The sequence below is a fragment of the Scomber scombrus genome, chromosome 2, assembly GCF_963691925.1.
Source record: "Scomber scombrus chromosome 2, fScoSco1.1, whole genome shotgun sequence".
Taxonomy (NCBI): Eukaryota; Metazoa; Chordata; class Actinopteri; order Scombriformes; family Scombridae; genus Scomber; species Scomber scombrus.
Genome location: NC_084971.1, coordinates 26,405,056 through 26,426,967, shown reverse-complemented (window position 1 = coordinate 26,426,967; position 21,912 = coordinate 26,405,056). Strand labels below are relative to the sequence as shown.

General features: G+C 37.8%; 1 protein-coding gene across 1 annotated transcript; it reads right to left on the bottom strand.

The window, feature by feature from the left end:
• Positions 1 to 782: 782 nt before the first annotated feature.
• On the bottom strand, positions 783 to 20,646 carry mnd1 (meiotic nuclear divisions 1 homolog (S. cerevisiae)). The gene is made up of 8 exons (XM_062433961.1): positions 20,607 to 20,646; positions 17,545 to 17,610; positions 16,299 to 16,356; positions 13,906 to 14,054; positions 12,825 to 12,899; positions 12,561 to 12,675; positions 4,382 to 4,426; positions 783 to 1,728 (listed from the first exon to the last, which is right to left on the bottom strand). Exons 1-8 carry the CDS (start codon positions 20,607 to 20,609, stop codon positions 1,622 to 1,624), a joined length of 618 nt encoding a protein of 205 aa, XP_062289945.1. The 5' UTR covers positions 20,610 to 20,646; the 3' UTR covers positions 783 to 1,621.
• Positions 20,647 to 21,912: the final 1,266 nt, after the last annotated feature.

Here is a 21,912-nt window from a genome sequence, read left to right as displayed (position 1 = left end):
TGTTTTGTGAGGAAAGACACTTTTAACTGAAGAAGCTGCAATTAATAGTCGTCGTCTTTAAGTTATTGACAGCGTGGTGAAACTATGTACGCTCTTCTAGGACAGCTGTAACATTCAGCGTGTCAAACTCATGAATCATAATTCAGACAGGTTGGGCAGGTACACACATGAACATATGCTCAGATCGTTTCTATGGGTGTGTCAGTTCCACACAAAACAGCGGCTGTTGCCTTTAGATTTTTTTAATTTATTTTTTTGCTAATTACTGTTGCTACAGCCGCAAGAGCAGGTCTAACAAGGAGCTTAAGGCTGCCACAATACATATTTTTTTACATTGTTTAATAGCAGGCAAGCCTTCACAAGGTAACAACTAAACCTATGCATGAGGAAGCATTATAAAATGGAAACTGCTTGTTTAAAAAAAAGTTTATTATTATTTTTTTTAAATTGGTAGCTTACAGTTTGTTTGCCACATAGATACATATTTATCACTCAAATTTTCTCTTTAAACAAACACGTTCTTCTTACAGGTAAAAAAAATAACTTGAACTCAGAAACATAAATGATAAACAAACCAACAAAGAACTAACAATCTAGATACTATTGATCTACTGGGAAAAAGGAAAAGATGAGAAAGATAACCATGGAGAGAGAAAACACATTTGAAATTTAAATGAACAAACTCAGACACAGGCCTGTCAACTAGGTTGCTGACTAAACACAGAACACGCAACTACCTGTTTTGCATCTGGTTTGACAGAACAGAGAAGGTGAAAAAAAAACAGGGTGATAGTCATTCTAGACGTGCCATGACAAATGAGTTCCCCTTTTTTTTTGTTCATACAGAAAGTGATCGTACAGCTCTGACAAAAATGCAGAGCTTTTGTGACAAATTTTACAACATTCCCAGTGGCAATTTCAAAAGAAATGAAAGCACAAAAGTTAGGAGGACCTGACGTAAATGCACTTGGATACTGAACACCAAGTTTTGGAATGAATACCAACTGTTGAGATCCACCTGTGAAACTCAGAGGGACATTTTTATTTGCAATGAACGAGAAAAGAGGTTCTGAGAAAAGTAAACGCACTTTAAATATATTCTAAAGATTTCCTCTGTAATTGAACCCTCCCCTGTCGCCAGCCTGAATGAGAACAGGATTGATGTTACTTTAAAAAATACAGCAGGGAAAATCTAAAGAGAAAAAAGTGCCCGAGAAGTTGATTCCAAACCATCTGTTTAAACCATATAAATTGGATCACTAGCAACACAGATGTGTTAAGTGTTGATTCCTTTCCATCATCAACTAGGAGCTCTCAGTTTTCATGCAAACAGGTGTCCCAAAAGTCAGCCTGCTAAGTTGTGTTCAGAGGCCCGCCCCCCTTCACAGCCACTAATGGTGGGTCCAGTCTCTTCTCTGGTTGCACCAAAGCAAAACATCCGCTGATAAAGTCCATCTGTTACAGCGAAATTGCTGATATCTGTCCTTACTCAAAGCGCACCCCAGGCCTTAAATGTGCATTTATTCTCACTCCAACACTTATAACAGGAACAAAAAATGCAGAGCCAGCTTTAAACTGTTATTTGTTGCCCTTGTAGTGTGACAGGATATCACTATGAGACTTATTCCATGTAGTCGAAGTCCTCAGGGATCCCAAAGGCTTTGTTAATGCGGCTGTCATCAAAGGCAAACTTCTTCTTTGTCCATGACTTGATAGCAAAAACATTGTCTGAAAACACACACACACACAAAAAAATGTTTTTTAAATGAATTGAAATACACCTGCCCCAGCAGACTTCAGTACAACTACACAGTAAATAAGTCTGGGATTATGAGACTGTTCTTGGGCGCGAGGCTGATCGTTTACTCCAAGAACAAACCATCTGTTTCATTGCTCTGAAGCACTTGCTTGCTGCTGTTTTGGTAAAAGTTGAGTTGTTTTGGCTCAACGATTGATTTCCACTTCCTTTGCTCACAGATTTCCCACCAGGAAACAACACCTGGAAATAATTTGAGCAATTAGGGTGAATGCGGAGAGTCTTAACTAGGACGGGACTCTCCTCTGTGCTGCAGCGCCCATTTGTGATGCTAACAGATGAAATGGGTACACAGCTATTTTGTATATAATAAATCTTTTTTTAAGGGAGACACGTGTTGAAACTTATGTGTCTACAAATGTTCCTGATTAAGATGTATTTGTGTTTATTTATGATTATATTCATTGATCTTTATGTTAATGCAACTTCATCCAAACCCTCAAGAGGAGTAAATATTTGCAGTATGGTTGAAACTAATTTCAATTTTGATGAATCTGCAGATTTTTTCCTCAATAACTTGATAATATCATGTATGAAATGTCCAAAAATAGTGACAAACATCAAATATCTTGTTTTGTTAGATCAGCAGTCCAAAAAATTACTAAAACAATTATTCTTCTAATCTTGGAAAAATGAATTAGTTATTATTCATGATGATGGTTAATGCATTCAATCAGCTTTAGACCTTTTTCACAGCACACATTTAAACTGTCTATAAACTCTTCATCTCCTTCCTATAATAGACACTGACTCTGACCCTGAAAGTGAGGCAGCAAAATGTAATTCTGCCATCATTTACGTTATTATTTACACCTGTGATTTTCCTACTGTGATGTGTCAAAATGTCACCTGTAAAAAAAAAAAGAGTTAGCCTGGTTCAAGACATTCTGTTGACTGTAGTCTAAACTGTCATGAAAGCATATGATTTAGAATAAAATATTTCATGAATGAAATTTAGTCTAACATGAGTATATAAATAGACAATTCATCTAACAGCAGTGCGTTCACACAACACCGTATAAGCCGACAAATAGGCCTTTTTCTCAGCAGACAGTTTGTTAGTGTAGGAAAAGCAACAGCTGTTACTAATAATGATGGCTCCGTCCTTTTTAAGTGTCCCAGTAAACCATGACAGTGTGACAGTGGAGCCAACACACAAATACCAAGAGCCTGAAAACTGAAGGAGCTAAGTGGAATTCAGACATCATTCATTTGATTATTTACACCTGTGTTTTGTCTGCTGTCTTTGGAAACAAAAGTATTGCAGTTTATTATTATAGTTATATATTAGTAGTCTGTAAAACTGTGAATGTGTCAACGCACCTTAGGAGTTAATCAAATGGCTCCCTGTAGATAAACTCCTCATTGACTTCTTATCGAAAACGTAAGTCAATAGACTCTGAATCAAACACTGCCTTCCACTTAAGTCATTTAAGGTTACTGTTATATTATGACGATATGCAGTTGAAGTACTAATGATTCATTGTGTCAGGGCTTTGTATGCCAGTGTGTCTTTACATGTGGGTCCATCAGTGTGACAAGGCTCCAGGTTAAAGCCTCACAATGCGTTTGAAAGTTAAGTCCTTGAGCTTTTACAGACCACGATGCAGGTAATTCAATACATCAAACAAGGTTGTTATTCAAACCTGAAGGGGTCCATTGCGACCTGCTAGACAAGACAAGACTAGTGTTTTCCTACAGAGAAGTAATTCCAGCTATATACAGCAACAGGACTTTCAGCAGCTGTCCATATTTATTTCATTTTGCAATATGTTTTCTTTAAAAAAGGAAAATGCAACTCCACTTTTTCCACCAAGCCTGGAAAAAGTGGAGTTTCATTTCCCAGGAGAAAATAACTAATGCTGTAAATAGAGCAAACTAATGCTGGTAACATAAAAATGCTGTAATAAAAACTATTATTTAGCTTCTTCTCCGACAGCTGTTATAGACAAAACATTTTCCTTCTCAATGCTACTTAAGGCGTGTCTGTTTAGTGCTGTCTACTCCAGATGAGGGAAGTACAAGTCATGGAAGAAGCAAATATGACTCATAGTTTCTTATAATTAGTATAATTCTATACGAGTAAAGCAAAAAAAAAAAAAATGCCAACTAAAACTGACAGCGTGACATGGTTGACCAGTTATAGGCAATGTTGACCTGAAGAGTCAAAACACCACAGGTCTTTACTGGTTACCATGATCCCAAATGTCAGCTGTCTCCAAGGTTACCGCTCAGGTCCACACACACACACACACACACACACACACACACACACACACACACACACACACACACACACACACACACACACACACACACACACACACACACACACACACACACACACACACACACACACACACACACACACACACACACACACACACACACACAGAGGAGGTGACATGCTTAACACAAAGTGTGCTAGCAGCATTCACTTTAACTTTAAATGCTTTAAAGACTAATCAAGCTTTTTCACAATGATTTTTTGGATATTTTGTGAGCGAAATATTTAAATTCAGATATTTTATACGTGCATATCTTTAAAAAGATAAAATGACTTACCTGTCCACCTGCAAACTGCGTCTTTCGCGACCACATTTGATTTTCCTGCAAAACAAAATTCATGTCAGATTTAAAGCTTTGCTGCAGAACGCATCGTCATCTACCTGCCAACATCAGCTAGCAGGTTTTTATGTTTTAAAGTTGCCTTTTTATTTGATTTGATTGTAATTCTATTGATTTTATTATTTTATATTGACTAATGAGAAGTTGTGATAGATCTGTCTGAAATGCATTTTATATTGCTCCATGCCTTGGCCAGGATACTCTTCCAACAGACATGTTTTTTTATCTCTATGAGTGTTTCCTGGTAAAAAATAAAAATGTATATAAACTGTGATCTATAATCATTTATAAGTCATGTGAGAAAGTTTCATTTTATTAGTTATTAGCAGATTTGTTCAAAAGCGAAACTACTCCATGTAGTTGTCAGTTTTGCACATGTTGCTCAGAGCAGCTCATTTCCTTTATGAAAGACGACTTTTTCACTTTCCACTGTGAAAAGACTACAAAGGTGTCAAGTTACAGACAGGAGAAACAGAACATCATCGTCCATTTTGTGTTGCAAATCCACACAGCTTTCACCATTCACTTAGTTTCATTTGTTTTGTGACCCATGTTATGTATACGTCGATATATCATGTTTTTGTATTTAAAATAGGCCAAACGATCAAATGCTTGATGTGGAAGACCAGCTGAGTGCGTCGACTTTAGAGACAAAAAAAAAGGTTTTCTGCAACTAATTTGAGTTCAGTGCATAAATAAAAATAAAACTGAACATAAAAACAGAAGAAATACATGAATGAGTGGACATGAATGAAGGTCTGCAGTAAACAATAGATAGCTTAAGTATACTGTATGGACATGTAGTGGTTTACTATTTTAATTAAAGTGGACAGTTCAGCCTGCACATCCTTTGTAGCTAAAAAGAGCTCGTCTAGAAACCTGAAATGGAGCTGAATAATGCGCTCTAACTGGACAGCTCTGAAGGTTTTGAGTGACATATTTGGTGACCTGTAAAACTCACCGCTCAAACAACAGCAGCAGGTAACATCATTAAGTTGTTAGCCACCTGGAATAATCCGTTTACCCTCCTACCAGTAGTTAAAAATATCCTTTTGTTGAATTTATATCAACTGTCCACAGACACTTCTTTGGCTGCTGTGTTGAGAGGGCTGAGCTGCGGCATCCTAAAATCCAGCCAATACAAGCTATTTTAGGGCCAGGCTCAGCTTACAGCAGGTTTGGCAGATTTCTCTCTGATTTGTCCTTCATGAAAATCACAGGAGGAAGCCGGTCCAAGGATCTGATCAACATCAATGCTCAGCAAATATATCCGGTAAGGTTGCTGCATGAGCCCACAGAGACACACACTTTTCTCCACATGAGCATTATGGTTTGAATTTCACCGTTTATTAAAAAGGACCACTTTAATTTTAAATCCAATCTCTAGCTATCCGAATCAGGGATATACTGTAGGCCTAGTGTGAATAAAACAGCAGTTGTTATTAAGGATCTCTGTGTCTCTGGGGCGCAGCTGCAAAATCTGTTGTTCTTCCAGCACTGTCATTTGACATGTAGAATGACGTAGTTGGGGGTGAAGAAGAACTACAGCTACTTCAGCTTGATTACTGATGTCCGCCTCTCTTTCTTTGTAGTGGTGCCTTCAAAGACGGTCAAAGAAGGGTCTTCCAAAACACTCCATCTGCCATTTTACCATAGTGATGGAAAAATAGACACTAAAATATCATATTACTAAGTACTTTAAAAGATTTAAAAGATCATTTCTGGCAGCAAGTTTGCACCGACCCACATAACTGACTCAAGGGTGCCATCTGTGTGATGATCCCTGCACACTAGTACGATATATCCAGACTTTGTAAATGAAAACAAGCCTCAGTACAAAGATATAATTTTGATTATTAAACTTCATTTCTGGAGAGAGCAGAGTACTCGTCCTCTGCGTTCTGTGAACGCACCGTCAGCTCAGACACATGCAATGCATTCTGGTTGTTGTAGGATTTCCCTTTAAGAGCGATATGGAGAATCTCTTTCTAGTCATAGGGCACCAATTTTAGAAAATGATTGCGCATTTCTACTACAGAGGTTACCTAGTACCCATCATATTCATAGCACTGAATTTTCCCTTTAATAATGAGACACAATAAAAACAGAAATTGATATTCACAAAGCTAAATAGCAGCTGCATGTGGGAGAGACTGAACGGAATCGTTTCTGACTCATGGAGCTGGAAATGTTGTTATTTCAGATACATAATAGCCAACAATTTTGAAGCCAGACGAAACACAATTATTAACTTTTCACCCACCAGCAGAGACACCTGACAGCTGTTTTGGTCTGTTGAGTTTTGAATTTCGGTTTGCTTGCCTCATTTTTATTTATTTACCTTTTTCATTCATTTATTAAACAGGGACAGAGTTCACTTGCGATAACAACACACTAACATAGTAGTTCAATACAAGGCATACTGAGTAAGAAGAAAGACAAAAAAAACAAGTTTGATTTGTTAAACAAGTTATTTTAGATATCTTTTTTTTTAAATCATAAAATGATTTTGTGTACTTTTACGGTTTTACTTTAACATGTTTGTTAATAAAATGGCTGATTACATGTCCAACTTTTGTCTCCTCACATCATGTCTGTCCTGCCAAGCACATAGCTGTAGTTGCGATTTGATATTCCCATATTTGGTGTTTTTTTTTAACAAACCCACCTGTAACTACAACAGCTTATTGGTATCTATGAGTAAAGTAAGCACTGTCAAACATGGAAGAATCCAACTAAAACACTGTCCGTCCACTCTCTTATTGGCACTTCTACAAGTATTTGCCGCAGTAAAATACAGGAAGAATTTTATTCGTACTTTAGTCAGATCTAAAAAAAAAAAGAAAAAAGTACCACTTACAGTCAAACTCAGATCCACTCATTTAAATATTAAGAGACAAATTGTGGTTTCAGTTGGATTTGTCATCGTACTTGGTGGTTACTACAACACTTTTTACAGTATCCATGGGTGTGGTTACGATTGTTAAACATGCTCAAGGCAAAAGACATTTAAGTGAAACCCAAATTGCAAAACCATGCTTAAAATGAGTATAGTAAATAGAAGTGTGGGTCTGGTTTCATGTGAAGATAGGTTAAGTTAAGGAAGTAAGTCATGTTAAGGCTACCCGATTTTTAGTCAGTAATTTTGATCTTTTTTTTCCAATTCTTTCCCTAAAAATGTTCAAAACAGCCAAAAACATTACAGGTTAAATGTGTGTAATCATGTTACTGTCTGCCTGAAGAGTCTCAACAGACAGTGTGTGGTGTCATCAGTGTCAACAGTTACACTGTATGTACGAACAGGCCTGAGCCCATTCTGCATGTTCAGTCCAAACCCCTCAGCTGCGTACGTAGCATGATGTCTTTTACTCTCGGCATAGCTGCACACAACTCTCAGGATACAAATCACGGTTCGCTTAGGGGCGATGGTTATCTGTAACAAAGCTCTGTGCGTGTGCTGTACCTGGCAGTTCAAAAAGCTTCAGGAGAAAAGACGATAAAAGATGACCTGTAGGCAAGCCGAGACAGCAAGAGGTATGAAAACAAAAGCAACAAGAGACTGAAAGTAAGAGAAAGCGAGTCCTCTTCCTGGTACACTAATTAGTTTATCTATTGCATCTGGATGTGTGAGGTTTATTTACTTCATATTTATCTGGCTTATGTTTGATTACTTTCCCTGTCTGTCGTACAGGTACAACAAGCCCGGGCGGAACAGATGCAGAGTTGGGAGACTTGATATTTTGCCACAGCCTCAGCTTTCAGTGAGGAGGGCCAAATCCAGAAAGAGGGGAGTGGGGGGAGGGGGTAGGGGGGCATCAACTTTCACGATATCAACGAAAATCACTGCCAAATAATAAAGAGAGCTACACTATTCATGTAGCTGAAAAAACTCTGACGTCTTTGTGGCTTGGGGGTCAAGCAGCTGCTGCCATAATGAAGTTTGACACTGACTTTATGACTAGAAGTGGAGGCAGAGGTTCAGCAAAAGGGTTTAACAATGTTATTATGGAGCCAATATGAAAATGGTAACGGATATGTTGGTATTTTGAATTCTAGCTTCAACTCAGTTCAGTTCAATTCAGTTTGTTTAGTACTGTTATTGCACTAACCCATGTGGCTAATACACATAAAAACAGCAACAGACAATAAACATAAAAGATTCTATGTTCTGGCAACAAGGTCCAAATGCTAACTTTCTCCAATTAACTAATATGGGAAGAATATTAAGCCTGTACAGTATGTAACATTTTATTTAATCAGATCTCTTTTTCAAGAGAGACCTGAGAGCAAGAAACCTTCATAATCAGACAAGCACACAATCAGCAACAAACAGCAGCAAAAGAGCCAATATATATATAAAAAATAAAAACAATCGTGGTCCTTAAACACATCAAGTAATCAAGTTTTAAAACCTTCAAGAGGAATGCAAGATGCTTGATTGGTTTCAGTTTGCAGTTCATTTCATCTGAATAGTGCATGCCCAGATTAGTGTGAACGTGACGGTATCTAAGGTTAAGTAGTTACTGCGTCGTCATCGTGTACTATAGTTGCAAGACTTAAATGAGAGATCAGCTGTGGTGAAACAAGACTAATAAGACTAATAGTCTACAGTGGCTCTGGGAGCTAAATGCTAACATGCTTATGATTTGCAGGTATACTGTCTATCATGTTCAGTATTCGTCTGACATTTGCTAATTAGCACTAAACACAAAGTACAGGCTGATGGAAATGTTATTAGTTTGGCAAATGTTTGGTCTTAAAATAACTGTGCATGTCCATCAAATTTTGTGCACATCTGTCTGGTAGATGTTAAGATTTTTCACAAGATGAATGCAAACTTTAGTCTGCTGGTGACACTAAAAGAGAAGTGAGGGGATCTCTAAAGTCAGTATGATTCATCCTCTGGGGACCATGAATGCTTTTCCTGTTAATCTGTCAAATAGTTGTATAGATATTTCAGTTTTTGAAAGGCATTGCCAATCCTGGAGCATGGCTATTAAAAATATTAGCTTCCATATCTTTTAACATGTATTTCATCTTTGTATGGAGAGTCCCTAATAAAAACCAAACTGAAAAATAATTTAAAATTTGGCATTCAAATTGCCTTTACTGCTGTTCTCGGTAACTTCAGCACTGACGCACTTTCAACTTCCACTTACATCTAAATTAAGAACCTTCATTTTTAAAACCAGACGAATCTGTGAGCTCATGTTAAATGTAGCAGATTTGGTCCTCCTCCTGTTCACACACAGATTTCCAGCTAACCTGGCCCAAGTCGGGCATTCACAACAATTTATCTTACATGAGGCGGGTTTGATACGATGACTGTACAGAGGACAACCGTTAAGGCGTTTTCACAAACAACCAAAGATGGCTGCTGCTGATGTGGAGTGGCATGTTGAATCCGTTATCGCAACAGTGTTAAACAAACTAGAAAGTATATTTTCTAAGATACAAAAGAATAACAGACTCGCAACAAAGTTCTCCAAGAAGTCTTATCTAGGATTACTTTATCAGACACTCAAAATACTGGATCCTAAACAAGAAGTCCAGCTTCTTCTACAACAGACGTATATGACTCATTTTTCCTTGAGTGAATGTAATTAGCTTAATTGCAAGATTGCTGCAAAGTTTATCTCAACTGGCTGCATGCCCAAGTCCTACAACTGGCTTCATTTCAAATAATCTCACTAATCAGACTGTCTCATTTGGACAAGAAGCGGTTAGGAAGTGACTCTCAGTATACAAGACAACATGGTCGTATTATGTGCGAGTGGAAAAAAACAGCAGAAGTGTGCACAGTCTTAATGCGGGCCTGATGTCGCCTTGGGGGAGGCGCAGGTAAACAGACCAGATATTTTTATGACACCACCTAGTCACATGGCCACATAAAGTAACACACCGCCTATACAACAGGTCAGCTGTAACATGAACACACAGCAGCACAAGATTTTTGTAATACCATTTACAGCTCAGGCTCATACCATAGAAGAGGTGTGTAACAGCCAGAGGGTTTTGAAATGATCTTAACCCCAAAAACTCTGAGCAAAGAGAGATCAGAGGTAACAAGATGTTTCAGCAGGTTAACAGACTTCTCACTTAGTTCTGGTTTGTGGTTCAAACTGTATATTTAGAGTTTATTTTGACCACTTGTAATCAGTTTTCACTTCCTCGTTCACATTTGAGTCTAACTGTGGGAAACTGTGACTCTGCGGCTGCACTGACACAATACATGTTTGCTCCCAGCAGCACAGCGTGTACTTTAAAATCTTGTCCTAAGTTGTTTGACACATAGGAACCGCACCGATTTGCCACTCGATGTTGCAATCCAGAGTTCGAGCTCAGTTTGGCAAGAGTTTTAATTCTGGAGACACACAGTGAACTATTCAACTTTGTTAGATATACGACCGATCGGTAGATCACCAAACGGACGCTTTGCTAAGGTTCCCTTTGTAGTTTGAGTGCTATACAAACCGACTGTCAGTTATATGACACAATATACACTCCCAGTAACAAGAAACCTTTGTAGAGGGTAATGAAATCTAGCAGCCCTGCAATAAATATCACCTTTTTAAAGCGTTTAATGAAATATTTGATATGATAAAATCTTACAAAGCTCCATACAACACCGTCTAGTCTACGACCTAAAAAATGTCCGCAGAGTTTAAACCCGCAGTGCCGAACTTAAACATATAAACGAATGCCGTTATATTTGAGCCCTCGCCAAACGAGTTCACACAATGCTGATTAAGCTTATCACCACCACATAAATCTCACAGTATACCGAGTTTTAAATTCCATGACGGGCGCCACATTCCCGCGCTAGCCGTTAATCGTGCCGCTCGTCTAGACCTTCCAAAAGTTATTGGACGGAATGGATCAAATGATACCGATGGTGAAGCGAGTCATTTTGCAGGGATTGTGTGACACTCAAAACAAATGTATCCTCTGTTTTACAGCCGCAACAGTAAGGTTACAGCCACTGGTGTACTGGAACCAGATTCAGATAAATACGTTTTTGTACCAGTGGACCAAAACATATCAAAACATATCCGTTTTTATCGGCCTGCTCTGTGTGCCTGTCGTTCGGGCTGCACATGAGAGCGTCCTGCGTGCTTGTGTCAGGCGCTCACAGCCGAGCGCCCACATTTACTCTCACTGCCAGAAGGGGGAGACAAAAGTTCTGCACCACTTTAACCCTCTTGTTGTCCTCGAGGCAAGGAAGGAAGGGAGGAAGAAGGAAGGAAAGGAGGGAGGAAGGAAGGAGGGAGTAAGGAAGGTAGGAGGAAGGAAGGAAAGGAGGGAGGAAGGAGGGAGGAAGGAAGGGAGAAAAGGAAAGAAGGAAGGGAGGAAGGAAAGGAAGGAAGGAAGGAAGGATGGAGGAAAGAAGGAAGGAAGGTAGAAGGGAGGAAAGAAAGAGAGAAGGAGGGAGGGAGGAAAGAAGGAAGGGAAGAAGGAAAGGAAGGAAGGAGGGAGGGAGGGAGGGGGGAAGGAAAGAAGGAAGAGAGGAAAGAGAGAGGAAGGAAAGAAAGAGAGAAGGAGGGAGGGAGGAAAGAAGGATGGAAGGAAGGGAGGAAAGAAGGAACAGTCAAAACAGAGGGGGTCAATTTGACCCGGGAGGACGACACAAATGTTAATGAAGAGCTGAAACAATTAATCAATTAGTCAATTATAGGATAATTAACAACTATTTTAATAATCAGGTAATTGTTTTAGTCATTTTTTCCCAGCAAAAATGCCAAAAATGTCCCTGTCAATTGTGACTATTTGATGTTTTTAGTTGTTATATATGAAAATAAACTTGATATTTTTGGATTTTGGTCAAATAAAACAACCCTCTTGAATATTTTAATTTAGATTTTGGGGAATACTGATGGTATTTTTTACTGTTTTCTAACATTTTATAGATCAAAAGATTTGCAGCCCAAGTTTAATCACCACCAGCATCAAACACTTCTTTTCTCATACAGAGAGTTTATTATAAGGCTGCAGTACAGGATGGTGTACTGGTGCTGGTGGCTTCTCTGGTCAGTGGGTGAAGATGATCTGATGGATGCCAAAGTCAAAGCAAACCTTTTTGAAAGAAAAAAAGCAGCCAGGTTGTGTCTGTACTCACTCAGCTCCTTAACGACCTCTGGGTCACATTCTCTGTACTTTTCCACCTCGGCCTGCAGCTGCGTTCGCTCCTCTCTCAGAGCTTTTAGCTCCTTCAGCAGAGAGCTTCTCTCTTTCTATACACACACAAACATTTTGTGACATCAATTTCTTCCGTTTCATTTATTCCACATCTTAACATGTAATATTCATTTTAAGGTTTATTTTTAAAGCAGATATAATGTTTCTCTGCATAATGTGGGCAAGGAGAGGTAAATGTTCTTACTGTATCTTGACGTCCTACTTTCGCTTTTTCAGCCGCCTTCTGTATAGTTGTTTTCCGCTGCTTTGCTTCAGAAGACTTTAGAGAAGAAGAGTGTCACATTAGTCAAAATTAACAACAAACTACCACGGACGTAAAATCTGCCTAAAAAATAATGACTAAAACCGATAATACTTTTCATGACAGTATTAGTTGGTCTCAATAATTGTTGACCCTAACCTGCTTTGAAATTTGAACTGCAATGCATTCACCTTTAAAATCTTAACGCTAATGATTTACTGGCATTACTTAATTACAATTCTGTAAAGTGTATTGTTGAGGCATGATGTGTAATTCATTTAACAGTGAGAGTGAAAGTTGTGTCGTAAAGACTTATTTATTATCTTTTTGGTACCAACATCAAGTATACAGTACATATGTAATGAATTTATTGGTATTTTGAACAGCCAGATTCCACATTATGAGTCTTCTTATGATCAAATGCTGCAGTATCTCACAAACTGTCACATTTCCAAGCTTATGGTATAATCACTCATGATTATTTTGTGACAGATTGCTGCTTGACAATATTTAACTTCTGCCCCAGAAATCTGGTGGCCAGCGTTCTCTGAAGAGTCATCACCGTCACACCATCTGTTAAGTTGGATTCATTTGTTTCATATGAATAATAAAAAAATGTTAAAGTTATATTTTTTAAAGACATTTTTAACCACTTGTTATTGGCTTTTCAAAAACCCCCAGTAACAAGTGGGTCATTTTGTTTCCCGTTTTCTCTTTACTTTCTATTACCATTTTCTGAGCTGTGCTTGTCAATTTGTGACCTAATTTACTGTAAACTACACCGAGCGACTCTCTCAGCAGAAAACATAACAGCGTCAAGATTTCCTCTTTTATAAAATTTTGGAAATTTGGAGCGAAAAATATCATCACATGTGAATAACAGCAAGCTGATGTGAAACTAATGACTACTTCATACTGTCTCCAAGCTGTATACGTGTTGTTCTGCATTTATTAAGAGTTGTACAGTAGCAGCTGCATCTTTTTAAAAAATGTGAGTTCGTCATTGTCAACACAGTCGCCTCACCTGTTTTTGCAGATCCTCCAGTTTGCTCTTGCGAGCGTGCAAGGCCTTGCTGGGGAAGGCCCAGTAGTAGTTGGATGTCCCCACTCTCTCACAGTCCACCATGTTGTCGTCCACCAGGCTCTGCAGCACGTCCTTCACAGCCATGGGAGCTTAACGCAGCAGGGAGAGAAGGAAAGCACACCTTCTACATTACTGGTCCTTCATCTTCCATCATTACGCTGCCTTCCCAGCAGAGTTGATGCTATTTGTGGATGGTTGATATGATTTGTGTACGACTGATTTATGTATAGTGGAGGTATGGTCAGTGCAAGCTTAGAAGACTTTAGATCAGTTTGGCAGTATAAAATGTGTCTAATGATTATTATTGCATTGAGAAAATCAGCATTAGGTCTCATTTTTGCTGTTGGAAAGTTCTGCTTTTCACATGTTTCACAAAACTGAACCCACACATCTGCAGCCAATCTGGCCGTTTTATGCATATCTGAGAGAACATTGCATGAGAGGATGTATTAGAGCAGGAGTTACATCTTGAACAGTGTCAGCGGTGAAATGTGAAACTCCTACACGTTCTCTCAGCGTCGGCCCACTGTGAAAATGAAAGAGCTTATCTGCTGCGTAAAAAAAAGGGCTGAGCTATACTGAGTGAAGGTTGAAGATGTCGAATGGCGTCTAAAATAAAAACGAGGAATTGAAAATGAAAGGCTTTCTTTGTAGATTAGCCAAGCTCTCTGCGAGCATTGACTTCTGAACTGTGTTTTCTACAAACTCTCAAAACGCCCCTTTTTTTTTTTCTTCTCACTTTCTCTCTCCTGCAACAGGAAAATGTGTCCCTAATTCAGATCTCTTGTTGCCCCCTTCCCCCATCACTCAACAGTAACTACATCATGCCCAAGTAAGGGGGTCAAAAACATGTGCTTTTAATCAGTCTCGAGCAACATGATCCAGTTTCTCCAGATTAATGTTATGTCCACTTTAAAAAGAAATCCCTCCTCAAGTTCACCCAAACACACACACACACACACACACACACACATACACACACACACACACATACATACAGCAGAGCTCTGTTTCTCTGCACGCCCTTGAACTTTAAAAGTCACGCTTGTATTTTTAAAACTTTTCCCTCAACGCTAGTAATGTAAGGCTCTGTGTTGACGTTGAGGGAATGCGCCTTTCTTTAAAAACTAAAACCTTTCAACAGGACTCAGCACTGTGAGACTACTGCCACTGATAGGACCGCTGCTGCTCCTGCTGTTTATACCCACTAAATACAGTTGCGACGGCACTAGCTTCTTCTGGTTGCCATGGTAATTTTGCCAGTGTTTAAGAATACAGGAGGGTGCAATGACTGGCTATATAGTGCATGGAAATAATAATTTACTTTAAAAAAAAGACCATAATTGGTATTTAGGCCTATTTTATCCCACTTCCTGCTCTTTACAGTCCTAGTTATCATTTCCTTAAACATACTTTTTATATGTGTGAATATTCAGAACAAGTAATAAAACTTACTAGAATGTTCTTGCTTACATTAATGCATGTGTTTATAAATGCAAATATGTATTAAAGAAGTTTTTAAGTTCAGTATTTTGTTCAAGAGCTGTTTTATTGTTTTTGGCAGATATGAACTCACATGCTCAAGTTATTTTAAGTTGTGGTTGACAGTTCGGAGTGCGATTAAAAAAAAGAAAGAAGAAGAAGCAACAAATAGTGCTGACAGAAATGAACTTGTGAAGGACGTTCGCTGTCAGTCACAGCTCTCATATGTGGACATTTTTATGCTGTTCAAATAGAAAAAAATAGAAAAAATGAATCAAAAAAGTAGTAATACAAAAAGTAGTAATATGAAGTATGAAGGCGGTGTGATAGTAGACAGGTTACAATATAAAAATAAAAATAATGATGGTCTATTAAAGTATTCGACATGGTAAATGTGAAACTTTAGTGCCATATAATGTTTCACCCCTAGTTAGCACTAAAATTCATGCTCAGCTCCCAGATTTATGGCTTATGGCTGAAAACTAATGATGAATTCATTAATCGACTTATATCATTCATTTACATTGTTAATGAGATCATTGATTACTTTCATTTGAAATCAATTCATCGTTTTGTCTATAATACGTCCAATTAATGAATGTCGGTTGTAATATCTTATAGTCCACAGTGACGTCTTCTAATGTCCAAAATCCAAAGACAGTCAGTTTACTACCTCGTATGACTCGGGAAAGTTTTCAATTTTCACATTTCAGAAGCTGCAACCGGCGAATATTACACATTTTTCCTTAATGATCAAACAATGAATCAATTATTAAATTAGTTGCAGCTCTACTCTGTACTAAGCTTTACTTCATCATTTAGCTAGAAACAGTGTGGGAATCATTACTCACTTATTCCTTTTGTCTTTGGGGCGAGCTTCTCGATGTCTTTAAGCTGAAACACATCTTTCTGGGGGGGGGGGGGCAGGAGAACATGTTTAAAGGGGGAAAAAAGTTAATATATTACAACATTATCATATAGAAAGAAGTACTTAACATTATTTGGGCTTTCTGGGATTACATTCAATATATTACTTATAATAATTAACACATTTTGTCTTTCCAGGTATTTATATTCCAAGTTCTCATTTTTCAGGCAGACAAAGCATATTTTAACAAAGATAATTATTATTTTGTACATACTCAAGTGTTTAATTAACTAATTAAAATCACTTTCTTTGCAGTGACTTAAACATTTTTTGTAACTCTTGATTTGATTCATGAAAAGTTTCAGATGAGACATTTCTGAAGGGATTAAGTAAGCAGCAACACATAAAAACAAAACTTTATTGTTATAAAACCACATTTGAGCTTGCGGCTTCATTAGAGTCAGCATACAACACGCTACAAAGAACCTTTAAAGATGAGGCATTTATTTGATTTCTAGTTTCTGGTAATTAGTCTATGTTCAAAATGTACTAATCTCATTTTAACACCTTACTTTTCTGAGCCTGTTTGTTTATGTAAACTATTTGTGAGTCATACAGAGGGACACAGACACAAAGTGATGCATTTCCTTATACCGGTTTCACTTTTTCTAATATTAGAAATCAAAACATCAGCGCTCTATGTGTGTTTAAGTATTTCCTTTATTAATATTCTGCATGTTAGTCTTTATTTCCTTTATAAAAGCTGAGCAGCCAACCTTGATATTAGTAACTCTCTCTGCTTTCCCTTTTCAGATTGTGCTAATAGAAATATGTTGGTGGTCATGAGACTCTGTTTTAAACTGATTTGATTATTCCTACTTTTAATGTTTATTTTTTCATGCTCATACGGTGGCTAAGTGACTGCAATGTTTTGGTTATTTTACTGTCTGTATTTGACATTGTTTTTATTGGAGGGCAATGCTTTTAGTTTGACAATGATGATGTGCTCTATACCTGCATAAATTCTTGTAATGTAATGGTGTGTTTGTGAACCTTTGTTTGTTTGGAGAATGCCATTCTGCAAGCCCCTTGAGTTTTTCGACAATTCTCCTTCACATTGTTCTGTACTCATCATTACTGTGTATTTTTTATTGTTTTTTGGATGTGTAAATGAATAAATAAACAAAATAAACAAACATCGTGTGGTCACCTGCAGAGGGGAAACTTACTGATTCAAAGAAAATCTCCATCATGCGGGTTCTCTTCTCCTCCAAACTTAATCCTTTCTTCTTTGACTGAAACAGAAAGTTTAATATGACCTAAAGCTTGGATACGTTCAGTAACAGCAGCTTATGATGACAGCTGATGGGAGCGGGCACAAATGAATGTCTGAAATGCTCTGTCTGTCTCTTTTTCCCTTTTTGGCGTTTCAGGCGCTCATTTGTGCCCACTGCCTTCAGACTGTACACCAAGAACTGTGACATCAGGATAAAACAGCTGTGAAGGCCCACCATCTCCATCTCCACCTCACCCCAGACATTCCTCCATCCTCCAGAGCTCTGGACTCGACTAATGCATACAAACTGACTCTTGCACACATACGTAGAAATATGGCTGGCTGGTGTAGATAACACTACTGTATATTTTATATTCACTGCTTCCCCTATATAACATATACATATATAACTACAGCTACACCTACCAGAACCGTCACTTCTGCACAACTGTTTATTTTTACAATCCACAACTCATGTCAATTACATAGCCTCAGTGTTGTAATATTTATAATAAGAGATTGAATTCCATCTACTTGATGTCTTCTTTGTGCAGTAACATCTTATGCTACTTTATTAAGTCACATGTTTGGGGCAATATTGATAGGAATTGATTGATTAGCATTCGTCCTCACTAATTGCCTTTTGAACATGGATATTCCTCTGAGATTGTGTTTACTTTCCCTCAATCTAAAACAACCCTTGGATACAGTTTGAATGGTTTTGAAGTCAAACCAGATCCTAAACTTTAGTGCTTTTAGTTTGATGAAGACTGGGTTTGTTGGTTCTCTGTAAGAGGTTTTATTTACATTTCTTACGGCTCCTTTATTTTGCAGCTCCTAGTATTTGCACATAATCAGGGTTTGGGAAGGTTACTTTGGAAATGTAAAAGATTACGGATTATTAGTTAACCTATTTAAAATGTAATATGTAATGTAACTATTTCAATTATTTAATCAAAGTAATTTAACTTATTACATTTGATTACTTTAAAAAAAAAAAAATTACTTTTCAAATTTTCTAACGAATGTTTCCAGCTGTTAGGGTAAGTGTAGTGTACCCATTAAGCACCAAAATCTAAGTTCACATGTTTTTCATGGATACTGACATGATTTATAAGGGAGATAATATAAGGTGAGATTTATCTCTCATTTGATCATGTCAGAAGGAACAACATATGTAAATACAGGACATATCTCGAGCCTACACTTTAAAATATGTGTCAACATTGCATCAGTGTTGTTGTAATATAACTTCCATCCACCAGGGGCAGCACTGAGCAGCAAGAGGCTCATCACTACATGGTAACCCTAGATTTGAGAAACTCTCGCTGTTCTGCTATGTGATGCGGCCGCCATCTTGAACCGGTCATTCTACCCATAAACAAACCAAAGCAGCAAGATGCCTGAGCACTGTGCGGCGTATTCCTGTCGAAATCGGCGGACTGTTCAAAACAGGGCTCGGGGGATTACTTTTCACAAGTAAGAATGAACATTACTATTAGTTGTACTTTGTGAATAGAATATTACTGTACTGTATTTATGTCCACCAGCGAAATCTGACAACAGAACATCTGACTATAGAATAGTTTGCAAACAAGCTTACTCACAATTTCAACAGCTTTGGTTCATTATCAACATCAAAATAGGAGTTTTGATGAAGAAAGGTTCTAAGACATTTGAAGGAAGAAAATAGGAAGAAGAAGTAAATAGGAATAATAGGAAATAGAAAAATATGAAGAAGGTAGAAAATAAGCTTGACCTCCTTTGTAAAATGTTTCTCCCAAATCTCCTGTTTTCATTTTGAAGGTTTCCCAAAGACAAAGATGTTAGGAAGAAGTGGGAAGTCGCTTTGAGGAGGGAAGGATTCACTGCAAGTAATTCATCCGTGCTTTGCAGTGAGCATTTTAAGCAGGACGATTTCGATAGGACAGGTCAGATTGTCCGACTCAGAGATTGTGTTATTCCATCCATCTTCAGCTTCCCGGTTCATCTCCAAAAAGTAGGTGTATCATCATAAGGCTATTAGCATTCATAAAAGTAAATATTCTATTATCAATCACAGGGCAGGGTGAAATACTTATCCCTGTATACTGTGTGTGTATATATATATATATATATATATATATATATATATATATATTTCTCTCCAAGTATTATGCTTCTTCATTTTAGCTGGAAAAGGGCAGGACTACTACGTCTACCTCCAGAAGAGCTGAAGAGAGCCTGTCTGTGGCCTCTCAGGATGCCCAAAAAACTGCAACCTCACACCCACAACCTCAGCCTAATGATGTGAGTATTTCTATTTTAAAAATCATATCATAATGTTCCTGGACGTATTACTCTTTATTATGTCTATGGTTTAAACACAAGCAGCATTTGGTTATAGGAGAAAATTATGGTTTGGTTTAAAATTATCAATTGAAACGTGGTGTGGGTAAAAATGACTACTTTTATACAAATCTCGCGAGAGTTTGAGCAAATCTAGGGTTACCATTTACACACGACCCACTTCAGGACGAGCCATCTTGGATTGCGTTTCAGCAGGCTAATGGAAAACAACCGCACTCCACCCGATTAAATCGTGTTTTTGTGGTTATACACTCGCCTGACATGAACTATTTGACTCCTGGTAGTTAATAGAAAAGTTCATCTTTCCTCCGATGTGTTCCTGTATTAATCAGCCGTCCGTTAATGAACTTTTGGAGCACCGATTACCGCAAATGGACGGATCACTATAGTACAGTAATATAGCAATATAGCAGTGTTAGTACAGTAGTATAACGTCCCGATTTAAGGATAATACAGACCCGCTGACACGTAAGTTGGATCTACATTGCTTGGGTTAATGTTAACTCTCAAAATTGTGTGTGTGTTTTGATAACTGGCTGAATTATTACCCGATAAAGCTGAAAGCTAGCTAACCGGCTGTGATGCCAGTCGCTAAAGTAAAGTAACGTCGGTCATCTATACAGTACGGCCACCCAAAAATGCAGGTAAAAGGGAATATCTGCTTACCATTTTGCTCTGTAGGCTGTACCAGCAATGTCCACTTACATCAGCGTTTTGTAAAATTGCGTGGTGATGTTTAAATTAGTGCTGCTCTGTTTTTAATCCAAACTAGAAAACAGTCGAGTTGTAGCTACTGAATTTCCCGCGGAAGCATGTCACGGGTTTATGCTGCCTTCAAACTCGTCGTAAACTGCAAACACACTTTTTTTTTAACAAGGTGGGCGTGTCATAAACTGTATAAACAAACTATACATATGACTTATAATAATGATACTGTTTTCTGTTCATTATAGAAGCTACTGGGCATCTACATTAATTTTGCTGCAGCACCAGAATAAGTCGGAAGAACAAGTATAAGAAATTATGTTAAAATATATGCATTTTGAGTTTTATTTTTAGTCTGTCAATCCATAACAAGCGGTTAACATCAATTTTTAATATTGCTTTCTTGGTTTCTCTACGCATGACATCCCTGAACGTGACAAAAATACGACTGATTTCTGGTCGTTTGTGTGCTTTTCGCTTTAGTTGTGTTATTTCCGGCTGCACGGGAAGGCAGCATGAAGGAGAGATGAGGCGACTGTTTGACTGTCTCCTCATGATTTAGTGACGCCCTCTGCTGTCTGAAAAACACACATGGACACAAGAAAAGACTAGTGTCAAACACATAGCACATAACACATATTACTGTAAGTCTGCTGTCTGTACAGGGAGACCCAGTAATATAAAAGGGGCATATTAAGTTATACAGTGCTGTGCAGACCTCCTTTTACCTGTAATTGCACTGGAAAACCAGGGTTAATTATCACTGCGAGGAAAAATAAGCTAATAACCTGTGATCTAGGGGCGCAATTAATGCCTTTATTCTCGATTAATTCATTGTTTTATCTATAAACTGTTGACTTCTGTTTTTTATCTCACAAATGCTTCAAAATCTGAATATATTCAGATTACAATCATGCATAACACAGAAGAGCTTGAAGTCCTGACATTGGAGGATCTACAACCACCCAATTTGCGATGTTTTTCCATTTAAAAAAAGATGTCAAAGTAGTTGTCAATTAATTTTCTCATAGATCAACTAATCAATGGACTATTGCAACTCTACTGTAATCCTTAACAGATTTTTAGAATCATGATCATCATTTCGTTATCCCTGGAAGTAGGTGAAGTTGTGCTAGAAACCTCTACTCTGTTTCCAAAATCATGATCATGCAATGGCTTTTTTTTTTTTTTTTTTTTTTACATGGTTGTCTTATAGATTTAATATATACAGTCATAAAACACTGTATTTAGCAGCTATGTAGTTATT

What these genes read in the sequence shown, in the direction of transcription:
- mnd1 (XM_062433961.1), bottom strand. An exon ending in TGGAGATTTTCTTTGAATCA is followed by an intron (nt 16,357 to 17,544) that starts GTAAGTTTCCCC and finishes CCCCCCCCCCAG; the next exon opens with AAAGATGTGTTTCAGCTTAA. An exon ending in AAGTAGGACGTCAAGATACA is followed by an intron (nt 12,676 to 12,824) that starts GTAAGAACATTT and finishes GTGTGTGTATAG; the next exon opens with AAAGAGAGAAGCTCTCTGCT.